At 33.9% G+C, this 14,455-nt stretch overlaps 1 protein-coding gene across 1 annotated transcript in view; it reads left to right on the forward strand.

The window, feature by feature from the left end:
* LOC129231675 (uncharacterized) overlaps positions 1 to 11,853 on the forward strand; it is a 64,494-nt gene extending 52,641 nt beyond the window's left edge. Inside the window, exons 7-9 of the mRNA XM_054866037.1 lie at positions 1,295 to 1,401; positions 7,665 to 7,707; positions 11,800 to 11,853. Of these exons, the coding sequence (XP_054722012.1) occupies positions 1,295 to 1,401; positions 7,665 to 7,707; positions 11,800 to 11,853 (204 nt within the window). The remainder of the gene's footprint in view (positions 1 to 1,294; positions 1,402 to 7,664; positions 7,708 to 11,799) is intronic.
* The last annotated feature ends 2,602 nt before the right edge of the window (positions 11,854 to 14,455 follow it).

Below are 14,455 nucleotides of genomic sequence, written 5' to 3' on the forward strand. Positions count from 1 at the left end.
AGTCTCAAGCCTGCATTCTTCTGATTTATTACCAGATAATCTAAAATTAAGTTTTTAAAAATACAATTTCTAAAAACTTCTAGGGAAGAGCCCTCCTTTCAAAACATCATCAAAGGCAGTCAGTCTACAATTGCTCAGTACCTTGCTCAGTTGTATTGCATTGCTTTAACAGCCATCCCATGTTTTCCCTCATCAGAGGGTGCTGCCCGTATTAGATGTTTATGCAGATTTTTCTTGTGCTTGGCAACTTTATTATTTCATTTTGCATGTGGATGGGAGGATCTTGATGATGTCAGCTTCCAACCTTGCATCAGTGTCCTAAGAGATATAGAAGAGGATGTTTACAGTTAAAGATCATTTCTTCTACTCTGTGTGCACTCCACTCATTGATGAGTTTTTAAACAACCACTTTAACTTGGAAGCGTAGACGATGCATGTTGTTGCAAAACAACAACATGCATCGTCTATGCTTCTAAGACCTTTCACTTAGCATGCATCTCAATAATACCCTCTAGTGTTTTATTTTCTGTGAAGAAACAGATCCCCCCAAAATTCAATTGTGCAAATCCCCCCCCCCCCAAAAAAAAAAGTTTTCTCAACCCTCTTTCCCTTTCTTATTTTTTTGTTTATTTTTTTAAGTTTATTTTTAAAATATTTTTTATGAATTAGTTTTTTAAATTTATTAATTTTTTCTTTTAAATTTATTAATGATTTTTTTTTAATTTGTTTATTTACTTTTATTTATATTATTTAAAAACAAAATTTGTGTGCTATGCCAAAAACATATACACAGTACGCACAAACTAAATAAATGAATGAATTAAAATATAAACAAAATAAAATGAAACAAATAATTTAAATAAAAAATAAATCAATACAAAACTTTAAATATTTCAATAAATGAATTTAACTAAATAAATAAATAATTAACTTTTAAAATCCCCACAAACATTTTGATGGTGCAACTTGCACCATAATCCCCCCCCCCCAGTGGGCACCCCTGTGAAGAAACAAACACAAAAGCAAAAGTGTCCATTCAGCAATAGACTCGGAGCCCAACTTGACTGGTCCTATTAAACTTATCCATCCCCATTGAAAATCTATAGCAGTCTTAAAGCTATGTATCCCCTTGTGCTTTTTAAATAACGAACCTTTTTAAAAAATATTAGTTATGCAGTGACTAGTTTTTCCTGCTAATGTTTTAGCTACTGCAAAAAAGAAATGGTTGATGAAACATTTTATGGTATATTTTTAGAAATTATGTATTCATTTATTGTAATTATATATTTTTTAGGAGCTGAAAATAATAAAGACAGAATATGAGAAAGATTTGAGAAAAGCTAATGTAAAGGGTACTCCATATGCGATTAAAAATAATATCCCGTTTCAAGCTTTGATAGAGTATGTATTTGTAAAAATTGCATCTTCATCAATTTTCAAGTGTTAGTTTCATAGAATAAATCTATTTCATACATTAGGAGAAAGTTATGTTTTGGTAAAAATTGCTATGCATATAAAGATCTTGTTCTTTTTTTATGTTTTCAGTTTTTTTAAAATGCCTTTACAAATTACAGTTGAACTTGAATGTCAAGGGAGGAAAAAATCTAGAAATACAAGTTTTGTGATATGGAAGTTTTAATTTATATTTTAATCCCAACATGAACCCAATAAAAATGCTCTGTGACTGTTTATACATTTTGACGGGACTTTATAAAAATATGTATAGTAGGAATACACACATCAGTATGTATTGGACTCTGCTGGGACCAATTAAAAAATGTGTAAATGATAAGAAAGTATAATAGTGAAAAGTATAAATGGTGCTTCACTCTAATTTATGATATTGAAGAATTATGCACTTTGAATGTTGTTTGGGTAGTGTGTGCAACACACTATCCAAATTCCTATCCTGGGAAAATTAATTTCTGTAAAATGCTTTTTACTTCAGTTCGCAACAAACTAGGGAGGAAAATATTCAAAGTGCTTCCTTGCTTACTCTAAGGTTCTATTATCCTTAAATTGCTGTAAAAGTAAGTCATGTGAGACACACATCAGCAGGTTATTTTATAAAATAAAGTGCAATATCGTTTTTGACAATTTAAATTGCTTTGTTTAGTCTAGAATTATCTACATATAATATAAAATTTCTAGATTTATTTTCCAATAATATTTCAGAAAATAAGCATATACCCTTATTTTCCCCTCCAAGTCCGTAAGTAGTGTTTGTTTATTGAAAATCCTTAGATTTAGAGTAACCAGTGTTTTAATGACACTGGTTGCACTTTTCTTTTATAGCTTTTTGCCTATAGTAGAGGAGCTATGGTAGAAAAAATAGCCGGAAACTGCATTTTGTGATAAAATCATGAAACTTGGCATGCATGTAGACAATGTACTAACAAACATTTTTGGAAGGGGAGGCAATTCAAAATCCTCCCCCCAAACCCCCCTGGCAGCCATTTTTGGTCAAAAATCCAAAACTACTTTTCTTTTTTAATTTTTTGAAAAATGCCACTGTATCTTCTTTTGGGAGTTCTATTATGCTTACTAAAGCGTAAAAAGTCATCAAAATATCTTTAAACCTCCTAATTTTAAAGTTAATTTTAAAAAGTTGATTTTTTTTGAACAAAACATTAACTAATCAAGTCTTTAACATTTCTTGAGGGGTCGTTTGAGAAATGTTTTTTTATGCATTTTAAGGCACTTTGTTAAGGAAAATCAATTCATTTACAGTAGAACCCAATAATCCGAACCCTAGAAATCCGAAACATCAGAAAATTCGAACCTATGTTTTAAAGTTTACTATTAAAAATTGATTACAAAACTAAGAATAAAACTAGAAATTAAAAACTATAAACTAAGCTAGTAATTTTTCAAAACTTGAAACAAGCATTTGAATTGTTGTTTAAAAATAAATACAGCACTTTGATTAGTTAAAAGGAAATCAATTTTCATTATCAGTGAAAAAAAAAAAAAATCCTTCAAACACTTGGAAAAGAAGTACGCAATTTTTTGGAAGTTTCACTCACATTCTGCAGTTTTATCAGTCATATGTGCACTTGAAATAAGGGGGAGGGGGCACGGACGTTGTTTTTACAGAACTCGAATCTTAATTATTATTAAACGCTTTAAAACTAGTTTCAAGTTTTTTCTCATTAGACAATTTGAGGCGTTTGTTCTATGTTTTAAACGATGTAAGAGGAAGAAATATTTAATTACTACAATAAGAAGTTTAGTGCTATGTTAATAAAGCTAGCAATATTTTTACTATTAATAAAATTGTTATTTATTGAAATATAATTCACTGTTACAAAAACTACAACTAAATTGCAATACAAATCTGATTAAGTGATGCATACAACGATTATATAGAAGGCAATTTAAAACGTTGAATTTACAAGTAATTTACACAAGTACATAACATTTTCCATTGCAGCATTTACACATAGGTGTTTAGATAAGTCCATTTTTGAAGCACCCACAAGTTATTTGAGAGCAGTTTTTTTTTTTACACTTGCATGACGTAAATTCGCTTTCAGCAAGAACTTGAAACTTTGGGCAAACTCAAACAAATAAGAATGTGCTTTTCATCAGTTACTGTAAAACCCCAATCATAAAATAAAGTTAAGGCTAAATTTTTAGACATACTGCCCCACTGATGTCCACCTTGATAAGCACTAAATAACTTGCCTTAGGGCTTCAGCTGTGGGTGATGGTAAGTTATTCATTGATCATTGTTCGCTGGTGGAAAAACAGTTTCCAGCTTCATTTACGAACGGCAAGTTGCATGCAGATGAGTAGTAGCAAAGATTAAGGAATCGCTAAGATATTTGAAAATTTTAATTAGGTGTGCATTTTTTTTAGGTTAAGATATGTATATGAAAATACACCAATAACCTCAGGATCGTCTTTTCATCATTTCCACATCGTCACTTTTTTCCAACCTGCAAGAAAAGAGGTAACCATGAGAGTTTTGCTGAGAATGAGTGGAATTCTCTTAGAACAACTGATTTTTGCTGACCGAATTTGTACGCTAAGTGTTGGACTAGTATAAGTCGAAAGTGTTTTCCAGCTCCAAAATCTTCTTTATCCCCTTTTTGTACAGCTGATGGAAGCATCGTTGTCAACAGTTCCAACGAATATGCTCATGTGTCCTCTTATTGCAGCATGCAAAACATGAACGAAGATCCAGAAATTAGTTTCCTTGTGATTTTATGGTACTAGAGATGTCTTATTCGATGAAACTCACCGTAACATCATTAAGAGCAAACAGATCACATAGCTAGTGCAATCATGGAAAACAATTCTGTCTTGCCTATGTTTCGTAGAAACTGAACCAGTTCTTAGAAAGCAAACCATGTTCTCTAAAATGATATCTTTCTCTTATTCCTCTTATGTCTTACTTATTGTATCCTGAAAAGAATGCAGATACTCCACCGAAACATTTTCTGTCCTAGGTCGTTTTATATGAACGATGAAAGAACCATCATAGACAATGGCGTCACAATGTATCTCCATTGCACTTATTTTAAAATTAGCATTCATCATTTGCATCTTCATCATCCCATCTTAACTCGTTTTCTTCTTCTCTCGAGTTGTTTTCATCAGTAGGAATACTATAATTTAAATCATTGAGCAGGAATGTTATTGACCAGACTTATTTCCCGTTCAAAGAGCTCCATTTATTGAAATCGATGGAGGGTGAGGTTGATTTTCATAGAGGAGAAATTCAACTAGGTTGAAATTTACGGTATTGCAAATAATGAAAAGCTTTGAAAACGAATCTGTATCGGATTTTAATCTTTTCAGTAAAGGAGCAGACTTTCTGATTTTTCTGGAAAAATGAAATGCTAAAAAGTTATTGTTTTTCTACCCGTGAACATAAAGTGACTTTTGAGTCACAACTTTTCTCTATAAATTTGTTGCACTGTTTTTTTTCCTCAACTTGCCCCATCTTCATCAGTTGCTCCACATATTCTTCGTCTCCAATGAGAACAATTCTTTCGATGACTCTAAAAATGGATCTCATGTTTAGCTATTTCTCTTTAAGACCTTTCTTGAAAACATGCTTTGGAAACTTAACATTTCTTCATTGCGCATATACAGCGTTTCTTTAAATCAGCAAAGGTAACTTTTTCAAACTGTGTAATTAAATCGATATTTTGAAGACCAGTCAACATCCATCTTCTTAACGCAGTTGGATCTGTGAAAGACCAATAGCCCCACCATCTCCTTTCACTATCGCATTGTTTTGCTAAGCATGGTCCGATCCAATTACAGAAAACACGTTTATTGTCTTTTTTACAACAAACGTTCCTTTTTCAAAGGCTTTGTGTACATCTGGAAGGTTTGTTGGTTAAAGAAAAAGATCTTGAACAAAACTTGGTAACCATCCAGTATAGTTACCAAAGTATATGTATAGCTTATAGCAATAAAAGGAAAAAAAACACACACACACAAACAAAATCAACTCCTTCAAGGTTTCAGTAAAGATACTAAAATTGGTTGAAATCTATGATCTAATAAACTTGAATTTTAAAAGCACCAGCTTTAATACGGTGCTCCAAAACTTGAATTTGTTTTTATATATATATTTGTTTTTTTTTTTTTTTTTTTTATAAAATGAGAAAAAGTTTACTGATGATCAATCGGGTGACGGAGAATTAACAACAGGCAACAATAGTAATAATAATAACAAACAGAAATTTAAAATTCAACTTTAAATTTCTTTCTATTAGAATTATGTTATTAGAATAGTAATGAAATTGATTTCTCTCTTTTTTCTTCAAGTTCTTATTTTATTATACCCTTCGCAAATAGTTTCAATTATGCGTGCTCAATCATTTAAAACGAGGCGGGATATCATGACCGGATAATTGGACAGTTCGGGCAATTAGAGTTCGGATAACTGGAACCCTACTTTGATATAACACTAATGTAATGTATCTTCAAATTTAGAAACCTGTAATTCTGTTATGGGGGGGGGGGGGGGGGATCACTTCAGGGAACTCACAATTTAAAAATATTGATTTTTTTTTAAAAAAAACCACTTTTTGTGAAGTTATTTTTGAAATTAGACTTTTTTGGATTTTTAAATAGTAAAAAATGTAATAAACATCCATGGAATGACACAACCAATGATTTAAAAAATTATAACAACGAAAATTTAAAAAGAAACGCCGGTTTTGGTTTTGGACCAAAAATGACCGCCAGGGGGGTTTTGGGGGGAATTTTGGAATGCCTCCCCTTTCTAAAATTTTTATTTATACAATGTCTACATGCATGCCGAGTTTCATAATTTTATCACAATTTGCAGTTTCTTCCCCCGTAGCCCCCCCGACTACTACTGCTAACTTGAGGTAGAACCTAGTATAGTATCATTAAGTGTGTAGTTCAAAGGGGATTTTGAAGAAAGTGTTACTTGACAGCCAGTGACATTTTTTGCAAGATTTAAATATGTATGGTTTATGAACTCCATGAATTGATATTCTGAGATATTTAAAATATAATATCCCCCCCCCCCCTCCTTGCATTCCTAAAAACCTCAAGGCTTTTGATTTAGTTTTTCTAATCAGTTGCTTTTTTGTGTATGCATCTTCTAGTAATATTTCATTTAAGGGATTTCTCTTCCATATCCTGACGAAGTAGTTTAAATGTGGCTTGCTCTAATTGCAGCTTTTTTGATGCTCAAGATATTTAAAAAATATCAAATAGACAGTATCTCTCTCTCACCCCCCCCCCCCCCTCACCCATAAGGCTATCTGGAATCCACTTTTTTAATGCATAGAAATGATTGTTACATAAAGAAACAAAGATGAATTAAAAAAAAAGTGCATTTTAAACAATTTTTATGCCATTGTTTCAACGTTGATTTTTCAAGTTTAATCTACAGTGCAGCATTGCAAGTAACAAAGCCAATAGAATGCTTTGGATTTATCAATAGATCTATCTGAAACAAATCTAAGAAGGTTCTTCTGCCTTTATATAGTAGTTTAGCAAGACCTCATTTGGAATATGCTGTTCAGTTTAGGTTGCCTGTATCTAAAGAAAGAGTTTTTTTATTGGAAGGGGTTGAAAGAAGGGTAACTAGACTAGTAAGGGGACTTTCAGATTTAGATTATGATACCAGACTTAATAAGCTTAATATGTATAGCCTTGAGCAAAAGAGGGGCAGAGGGTACATGATTCAGTTGTTTAAATTTATCAAAATGAAACATGTTAACGGATTAATTTTTTTGCACTGAAAGTAAGAGGTGGGGTCATTGTTTTAAGCTATTCAAATCTCGATCTAACCAGGAAATTAGGAAAAATTATTACTTTAGTAGGGTTGTAGGCACTTGGAACAGCCTATCAGAAGATCAGGTAATGAGCAAGGGGGTGGATTACTTTAAGAGGGCAATTGATCTTCATTGGATACTGATAAATTGACTAGGACCAGCCTCAAGCTGGGCCCAGAGCCTGTAGCTGGTCGTCTTTTATTTGTGTTTGTATTTGTTAGCTTCAAAACAATTGTCTTCAATTACATATTAAAGCTTATGTTTTAAGTGACTTTTTGTGTTTTTTTTTTCAATCTGCTACATTTCAGTCTACCCTTACATATCTTCAAAAAATATGCTAAAATTACTAACACTAGTGTTTGTAATAAGTTGGTTATTTGTATTTTTCAGTGTTCTTGAACCGTATACACCTGGTTCCAGTAATCGAGATCAGGTACTGTGCCTCTTACATGTTTGTGTTTTTGAAATTGTTTAGAGTTATTGCAATTTGTTTAATTACTCAGTTTTATAATAACTGCAGTACATGCTAAAAAACTTACTTGCAGTTGGATGAATTTACCAACCAATTATTTGATGAATTTAGAGTGCTGTTGAAGATCCAAGTTTGTTTTAGCCTTAAATTTTTAAACTAACTGAACTAATTTGATGCTTTCCATCAGGGCCATCCCAAGAGGGGGGCGAGCGGGGCAATCGCCACGGATTGAGGGGGGCGCCGCAAGGTGCCCCTCATTTTAACGGAACATGACGACATTCATACGAAATGAGGGGCGCAGCAAGGCGCCCCTCATCGTAGAAAATGCCCCGATTTCATAAAATTAGGGGCGCCTTGCGGCGCCCCCCTCATTTCATGTATCATAGATACACAGTCAAAAACACAAAATGCAGAATCATTGCAATGATACTCTATTTTCTTCCTAGGGCACGAAAATATTCCTCTCTCTGTCTCAAAAACATTTAGTTTCCTTTGTATCATTGATGCAGATACAGTTTCTGAGAATATAACTGTTTAGAATGAAACAAAAGGCACTTCTCCTTCGTCTAGTTCTCACCAAATTTGCTTGAATTCTGCCCCTGCGTGCAGTGACGCAACCAGAAAAAGTTTTAAGGGCGCGCATTGAAAAAAACAAAAAACATATATATAATTTTTGATCTGATAGGGGAAAAAAGGTCAAAAGGTGTCCAGTCAAAGTTTAAAACTTCTAGTTTTGAAAATGAATTTTAGCATTAAAAACGCGACTACAGGTTATGTTTATTGACGTTATGGAAGGAGCTCAGAAACTGTTTCCGATCGATTATTTTTTAAAATAGATTGAAATCAATTCCTTCTCCCCCCTGCAAGTTTTCGAAATTGAAGTTTCAAAAACGCAACTTTAGACGAACTTTGAAGATTTTATAGACGGGAGAATCTGGAGCATTTCCCAGGAAAATTGTTTAAAATTATGGTTCAAAAACTTTAAGCCATGTTTTGCATTCAGGGGCAATTCCACTTAAATTTTTGTAAGTGTTATTTAAAAAACACATTTTTCGTGATATGAAAGAAAAGCGGCATGGGGACCCTTGCACGAATATTTTCTGAAACTTAAGTCTTAAATCGCAATTTGTAAGGCCATATTTTGTAGTATGAGGGCCAGTAGTTTTTCGAAATTAGAGCTCCAAAACGCAATTCTGATCGATTTTCGATGTTGTTGAGTATTTGTGGGCTTCTCCCTAAAACTTACAAATATTTGATGCAAAAGAATAACATCTTTGTTTATAACACATATGAAAGTTGGTATTAAGTTGGTACAAGGTAAAACCACAAAAGAACTCTTGAAAAGAATCATTGGATGAGTCCAGATCAAAATCTAATTTTGATGTAATTAACTTCGATAAATTACATTTTCTATTTATAATCAGCAACTTATTTATTTGTGTTCTTAGTTTGATCAATATGAATAACCAATTCAGTTTTAATTGTTAGTTTTTTATCAAGTGCGATAACATTTTACTAGATAAATATTTGGATTTTTTAACATTTCCATTTTTTGAAAAGTTTTTGGGGGCATTAATGTTTCACAAAGATTAGAAACATGTTCATTGCTTGTCTTTTAATTTGTATTATCCATAGCCCTCTGATTGTTCTGTTCATTAATGTGTAAGAAATTCAAGTATGTATTATGCACTGATGTTATAGCTAACTTGATGTTTCTGTGTGTATGGGGAGGGGGCACCAGGAAACTTTCGCCCCGGGGCGCCGTCAGAGCTTCGGACGGCCCTGCTCTCCATTATTGGCAGCTAAATGTTTCATCGTTTTGCACAAGTCATTCATCTGTACAAACAATTCACACACACTTATTTCACTATAAGCATTATATATATATATTTATATATGAATAAGCTTGACGAGAGGCCCTATAAGCCTATTCAGGAACTAGGAACTTGGCTTGGCATCAGAGTAGTATTAAGTTTCATTAGGGGAGGGAGGGCCGTTGAGCAAACTGACTAGGGGCCCGCCTTGGCTTTCTGCAGCCTTGTGTATAAACACCTAGCATAACTCACAATTATTGTTATTTCTAATTTGAACTGAATCCTTAGTAAAAATTTCGTTGTTATAGATTCTTAGCAGTTAGAATGTTAGTACATTGAGTTTCATTATTTATAACGAAATGCAAAAGAGTAACAGAAGAGTTAGTTTGGGTTCTATGGTATAAAAAGGGCTAAACATCACTCCAAATTTCATGATCTTCAGGGTAATGGGGCACCTGGGAAGTTACGGCTTTTGATCATGATCAAAAATGCTCATGGAAAGTCATGATTTTCAACAAAAAATGCTCAAAAATCATATAAACTGAAAATTGGTCATGGACTTCGGGTCCGCAAATTAGGTGTAAAATTAATGCATCTTAGCTGTTTTGTGCACTTTTATGTATCAGTGCCGATTTTTATGCATTTTAAAATCTGATTGCATCCGCTTCTATAAAACTCGCTTTTTTTCTGTACTATGTATTTCCACCTCTAGGGTCTTGGACATTAATAATTTTGCATTTTAGCATTACAGTAGACAACGCTTAATATGATCACGGTTAATGTTATCATTCGCCTAATATTATCAAAATCACTAAGTCCCGAAACACTTGTTCATTAACATGTGTTTATAAAGTCAGACATTGAAATCAGGATCTTCTTTTATTGTTATCACTTTATCATAAAATTTCAATTTAATTCTCTTTTTTTGCTCCTCAGTCAAAAGAAAAAATTCAGAGGTAAACCCTAACAAGTAGCTTCCCCGAAAACAAGTTCCCTTCTTATCAGTAAAGCAGAATTTTTCATTCTGTCAGGTTACACTAAAAACTTCACTCTAAAAGGTCCAACATACATAGCCATGGAGAAAAAGCCAATGATTTCACTGTCAAGGAAAAAATTGACTCTTTCAAACACTTTGACAATTTAACCAAGATGAGTCAAAGAAATGCTGCAGAACAAATAAACATTTCTCTACCATCACTTTGTAGGTTACTAAAAAAATCGCCACGAGATTGAAGACAAAGTGGAGCTAAATGAAAATTTAACCAATAAGTGAAATGGTGCTGGAAAAGATTGTGAAGTTAAACCTGCTTTGAAACTGTGGTTTACGAATGTCAAGGAAAAGGAACAGAAGATCTTGCTTTTAAAATGGGCAGAAAAGACTTTGTAGCATCGGACGGATCGTTTAATCGATGGAAAAAAAAGCTATTTCATTTCTGCTAATGCATAATTTAAAACTGTGCTTATTTGAAACATTGTTATACCTGCCAACCCTTCCAGATTTCCCGGAAGTTTTATGGATTTTCATGTCCTTTTCCGTTTTTCCGGTTCTGAGCAAAATCTTCTGGATTTTTCATTTTTTGTGAGAAAAAAATTATATCTCGCCAATTTTGGCACTAGCGATACTTTTATGGAATGCGGCACTACATTTTAGGCCAAGGACAGGTTGCGGTAGGAGAATCGCACGAGAAGACGTGAGGGAAGAATATGACGTCCCTCAGTGATATATCGCATGACTTCATCGGGATCCAGTCAAAGGGAATGTTGCGGCGGGCAACTAGGGGAATGATTTCTGGACCGTTTATCATCTTCTCAGTTGCTCAGTTCATGTTGTTTTCGCTTTGTTCATTTTAAAGACGTGTAAATGTTATCTCCAAACTTTTAAAGAAAGCAATACTTGACAATAATTTTTACTAAATGAAAGTAACCGCGTAAACGTGCCCTGGTCTACCCTATATTGATAATAAAATGGATAGTCATTGATGCTGAAATAAAATGGTTCATAAAATTTGGAATGAATTTTCATCATATTTGCATTGTTTTAACAATGAAAAAAAAACTTCAGTTGACGGCATTCCTTTGTGTCCTCCTCTGCAACCATAATACACTTTTGCAAGTACATGTAAATACTTCTTATTTGAATATCAAGAGGGTCAACTGCCACTTCCTGACCCCCTTAAGTTGTGGGCCTGCTTTCATCACAAATAATAAGATAAAACTTAAATTTAATCTTATTTTAAAGATATCGTATCTCTTGAAAAACATTCCACTTGATGAGCTTGATAGTGGTTCTTAACTTCAACATACACATCTAAAGCAAGGGTATGCCTATTTCCTCCAAGAGCGGTAGTGCCACCCCCCCAATAACTGGAAGGCCCCACAAAAAAGGCACCCCCAGACAAAAAAATATCCCTAAAAACAACCCCCTAAACATTTTAATGGAGCAGTCTGTGCCACGTCTCCACCCCCTCCCCGGTAGTTACAATCGAGAAAAGTATTTATTTGAAACACTATAACACATTTTGGTAAAGACCAAAAATGGCAAAGAGATATCTTGTCAGGTGCAGGTGTTGAATTCGCCTCGTGCATTCCATTTCTGAACGGTACTCCCTAAATTTGGCGACTTTACTTAGAATTTCAGCAGACTTTAAGACCTCATATTCGATAACGGGCCCATGGGGGCCCATAGTTTTTGTGCCATAAAAATATTTTACGATGCTCTTCCAAGTGCTTTTTTCAAATTTCCTTGATCATGCGATTTTCTGGTAAGGGCAAAAACAGTTTGGACTGAAACTTTACACATTCCGAAAAGCTCATCCTTTTGCTGAAGGAAACAAATTCCTATGACTCCAAAGATGCCAGAAATGTGAGACAGGCCGCAAGTCTACGCTGAAAGAAATACCTTTTACTGAAGAGCAGCTCTTTACCGTTCAACCAAGTCATAACTCCCGGAATGATAGGATTTAGTCTGTAGACACTCCAAGCAACTTATCAAATATTGAATAATGCCAAAATCCAAAGTCAGGCCTGATCTGGGATGGAGTTAGCACAAGCGCCAAAAATCTCTGTTTTTTGTGGATGAGGGTGGTGAAATTAAACAAAAAGTGCACCAGATTAACATTTTAGAAGCTGTTTTATTTCTGTGAGCTTCAGAGCACTTCATCAATGTGGACTGGATGTTTCAGTTCGACTCCGCACCAGTTCATATAGCCAAAAAGGCAAGAGTGTTGCCAAAGAGCATTTTCCTGCCATGAAATCAACATGAAATCATCTGTAGAGAGGACACTCTACAGATGACAGAGCATTCAAAAACTCCTAATCCCTAATTTTAGAGCTTCAATTTCAGAAAACTGTCTGTCCCCTAACCATAGATAGTGTACAATAGGGTTTTTAAGTCTTTAATCTCGAAAATTTATGAGTGACGTACCCCTTAATCTCTTCTTCCCCTCACATTACCACAGCTAGTCTAAAACTGCATTTTTAGCACTACAACTTTGAAAACTTATCAGAGAAGAGCCCCCTAAACCATCCCCTCTCCCTAAAACAACAGTAAACTATCTACCATTGGGTTTTTAAGTTTCAAAAGTCAAAAATTACCGGGAAGGGGCTACCGAACCTTTTCTCCCAGGAGCTTCACCTATGATTGTCTCAAACTGTGTTTTTAAAAGTGCACTTTCAAACATTTTCCAGAAGAGAAACCTCCGAACCCCCTCCCCCCATCTCAGTGAATATTTTACTACTGATAAGGGTCATTTTGCACTCATCTAGTAATGACTCCATCCCAAACCAGAAAGTTGAATCCACTCTCTCTCCATTTATTCAAATGCTTGAAGAAAAAAAATAAGGTGTCGCAAAACTTGTGTCTCTTAACTTTTTTCTCAAGGGCCACATTGTAAGTTTTGGAAGGGCGAGACGGGTCAACAAGCCAACAATATGTCAGTTCAAATGGTAGTTACTAGCGTTACTCCCCCCCCCCTCGGTGAATTTGACTGGAAATTAAAAATTCTAAAATGTTATGCTTAACCAGATTCGAAAGCGTGAAATTAAATTTTTTTTTTTTTTGGGGGGGGGGATTTGCACCATTAAGCTTGGGAGGGATGGGCACCCCTGGAGACCACAAGAAAACATGATCTATCCAAAAATGCGGTATAACCAAAGTTGTAAGAAATAATGATTCATTGAATGTTCCAAAAATTGAAGTTCATCATGAAATTAGAGCAACTTTCTTGAAAAAAAAACAATGAAAAATAATTAACGTATATACAAGAAAATGTAAATATAGTTTGATTGTTTTTTTGATGAAATAAGAATCAAAAGTTGCAACATAAACTGAACAAATTCAGATTGGGAAAACATACCAATTTTTATTCATTAGTTACAAAAAAAGATTTTTAGTGATCTCAAACATAATTTTTTACTTATAATTTTTGGTTGATGATGAAAAACTCTAATGTAGCTGAATGTTCTATATAACAAGGTGGGATTTCTGTATTACTTAAACAGCTCTAATACCATCAACAGTTGCAACAATGCCTTCAACTTTATAACCATGTAGGACCTTTGAATTATTCATAATTGTTTCTTGACATAAACATCTTTACTTGAAAAATGTGTGCTCATGTTTTCAAATTTCTGAAATCAATTTTAACTGTTTGTCTAGGGTAGGTGAGTTGATGGTACAAGCTTTTTAATCAATGCCAAAATGAATATTAGTTAATGAAGTTACCAAATTTATTCTAAGGCTAAGTTTACACTAGCGTAAACATGCTGAAAAAATACTTTTAAAGCTTGCCAAACTTTGAAAACAATCCAGGTTTTCACAGCTTTCCTTGATTTAACCTGTTTTAAATTTCTTGTGCAAACTACAGGAAGTAATGCATTTAAGATATCTTTTCACT

The sequence above is a fragment of the Uloborus diversus genome, chromosome 10 (genome assembly GCF_026930045.1).
Source record: "Uloborus diversus isolate 005 chromosome 10, Udiv.v.3.1, whole genome shotgun sequence".
Lineage (NCBI taxonomy): Eukaryota > Metazoa > Arthropoda > Arachnida > Araneae > Uloboridae > Uloborus > Uloborus diversus.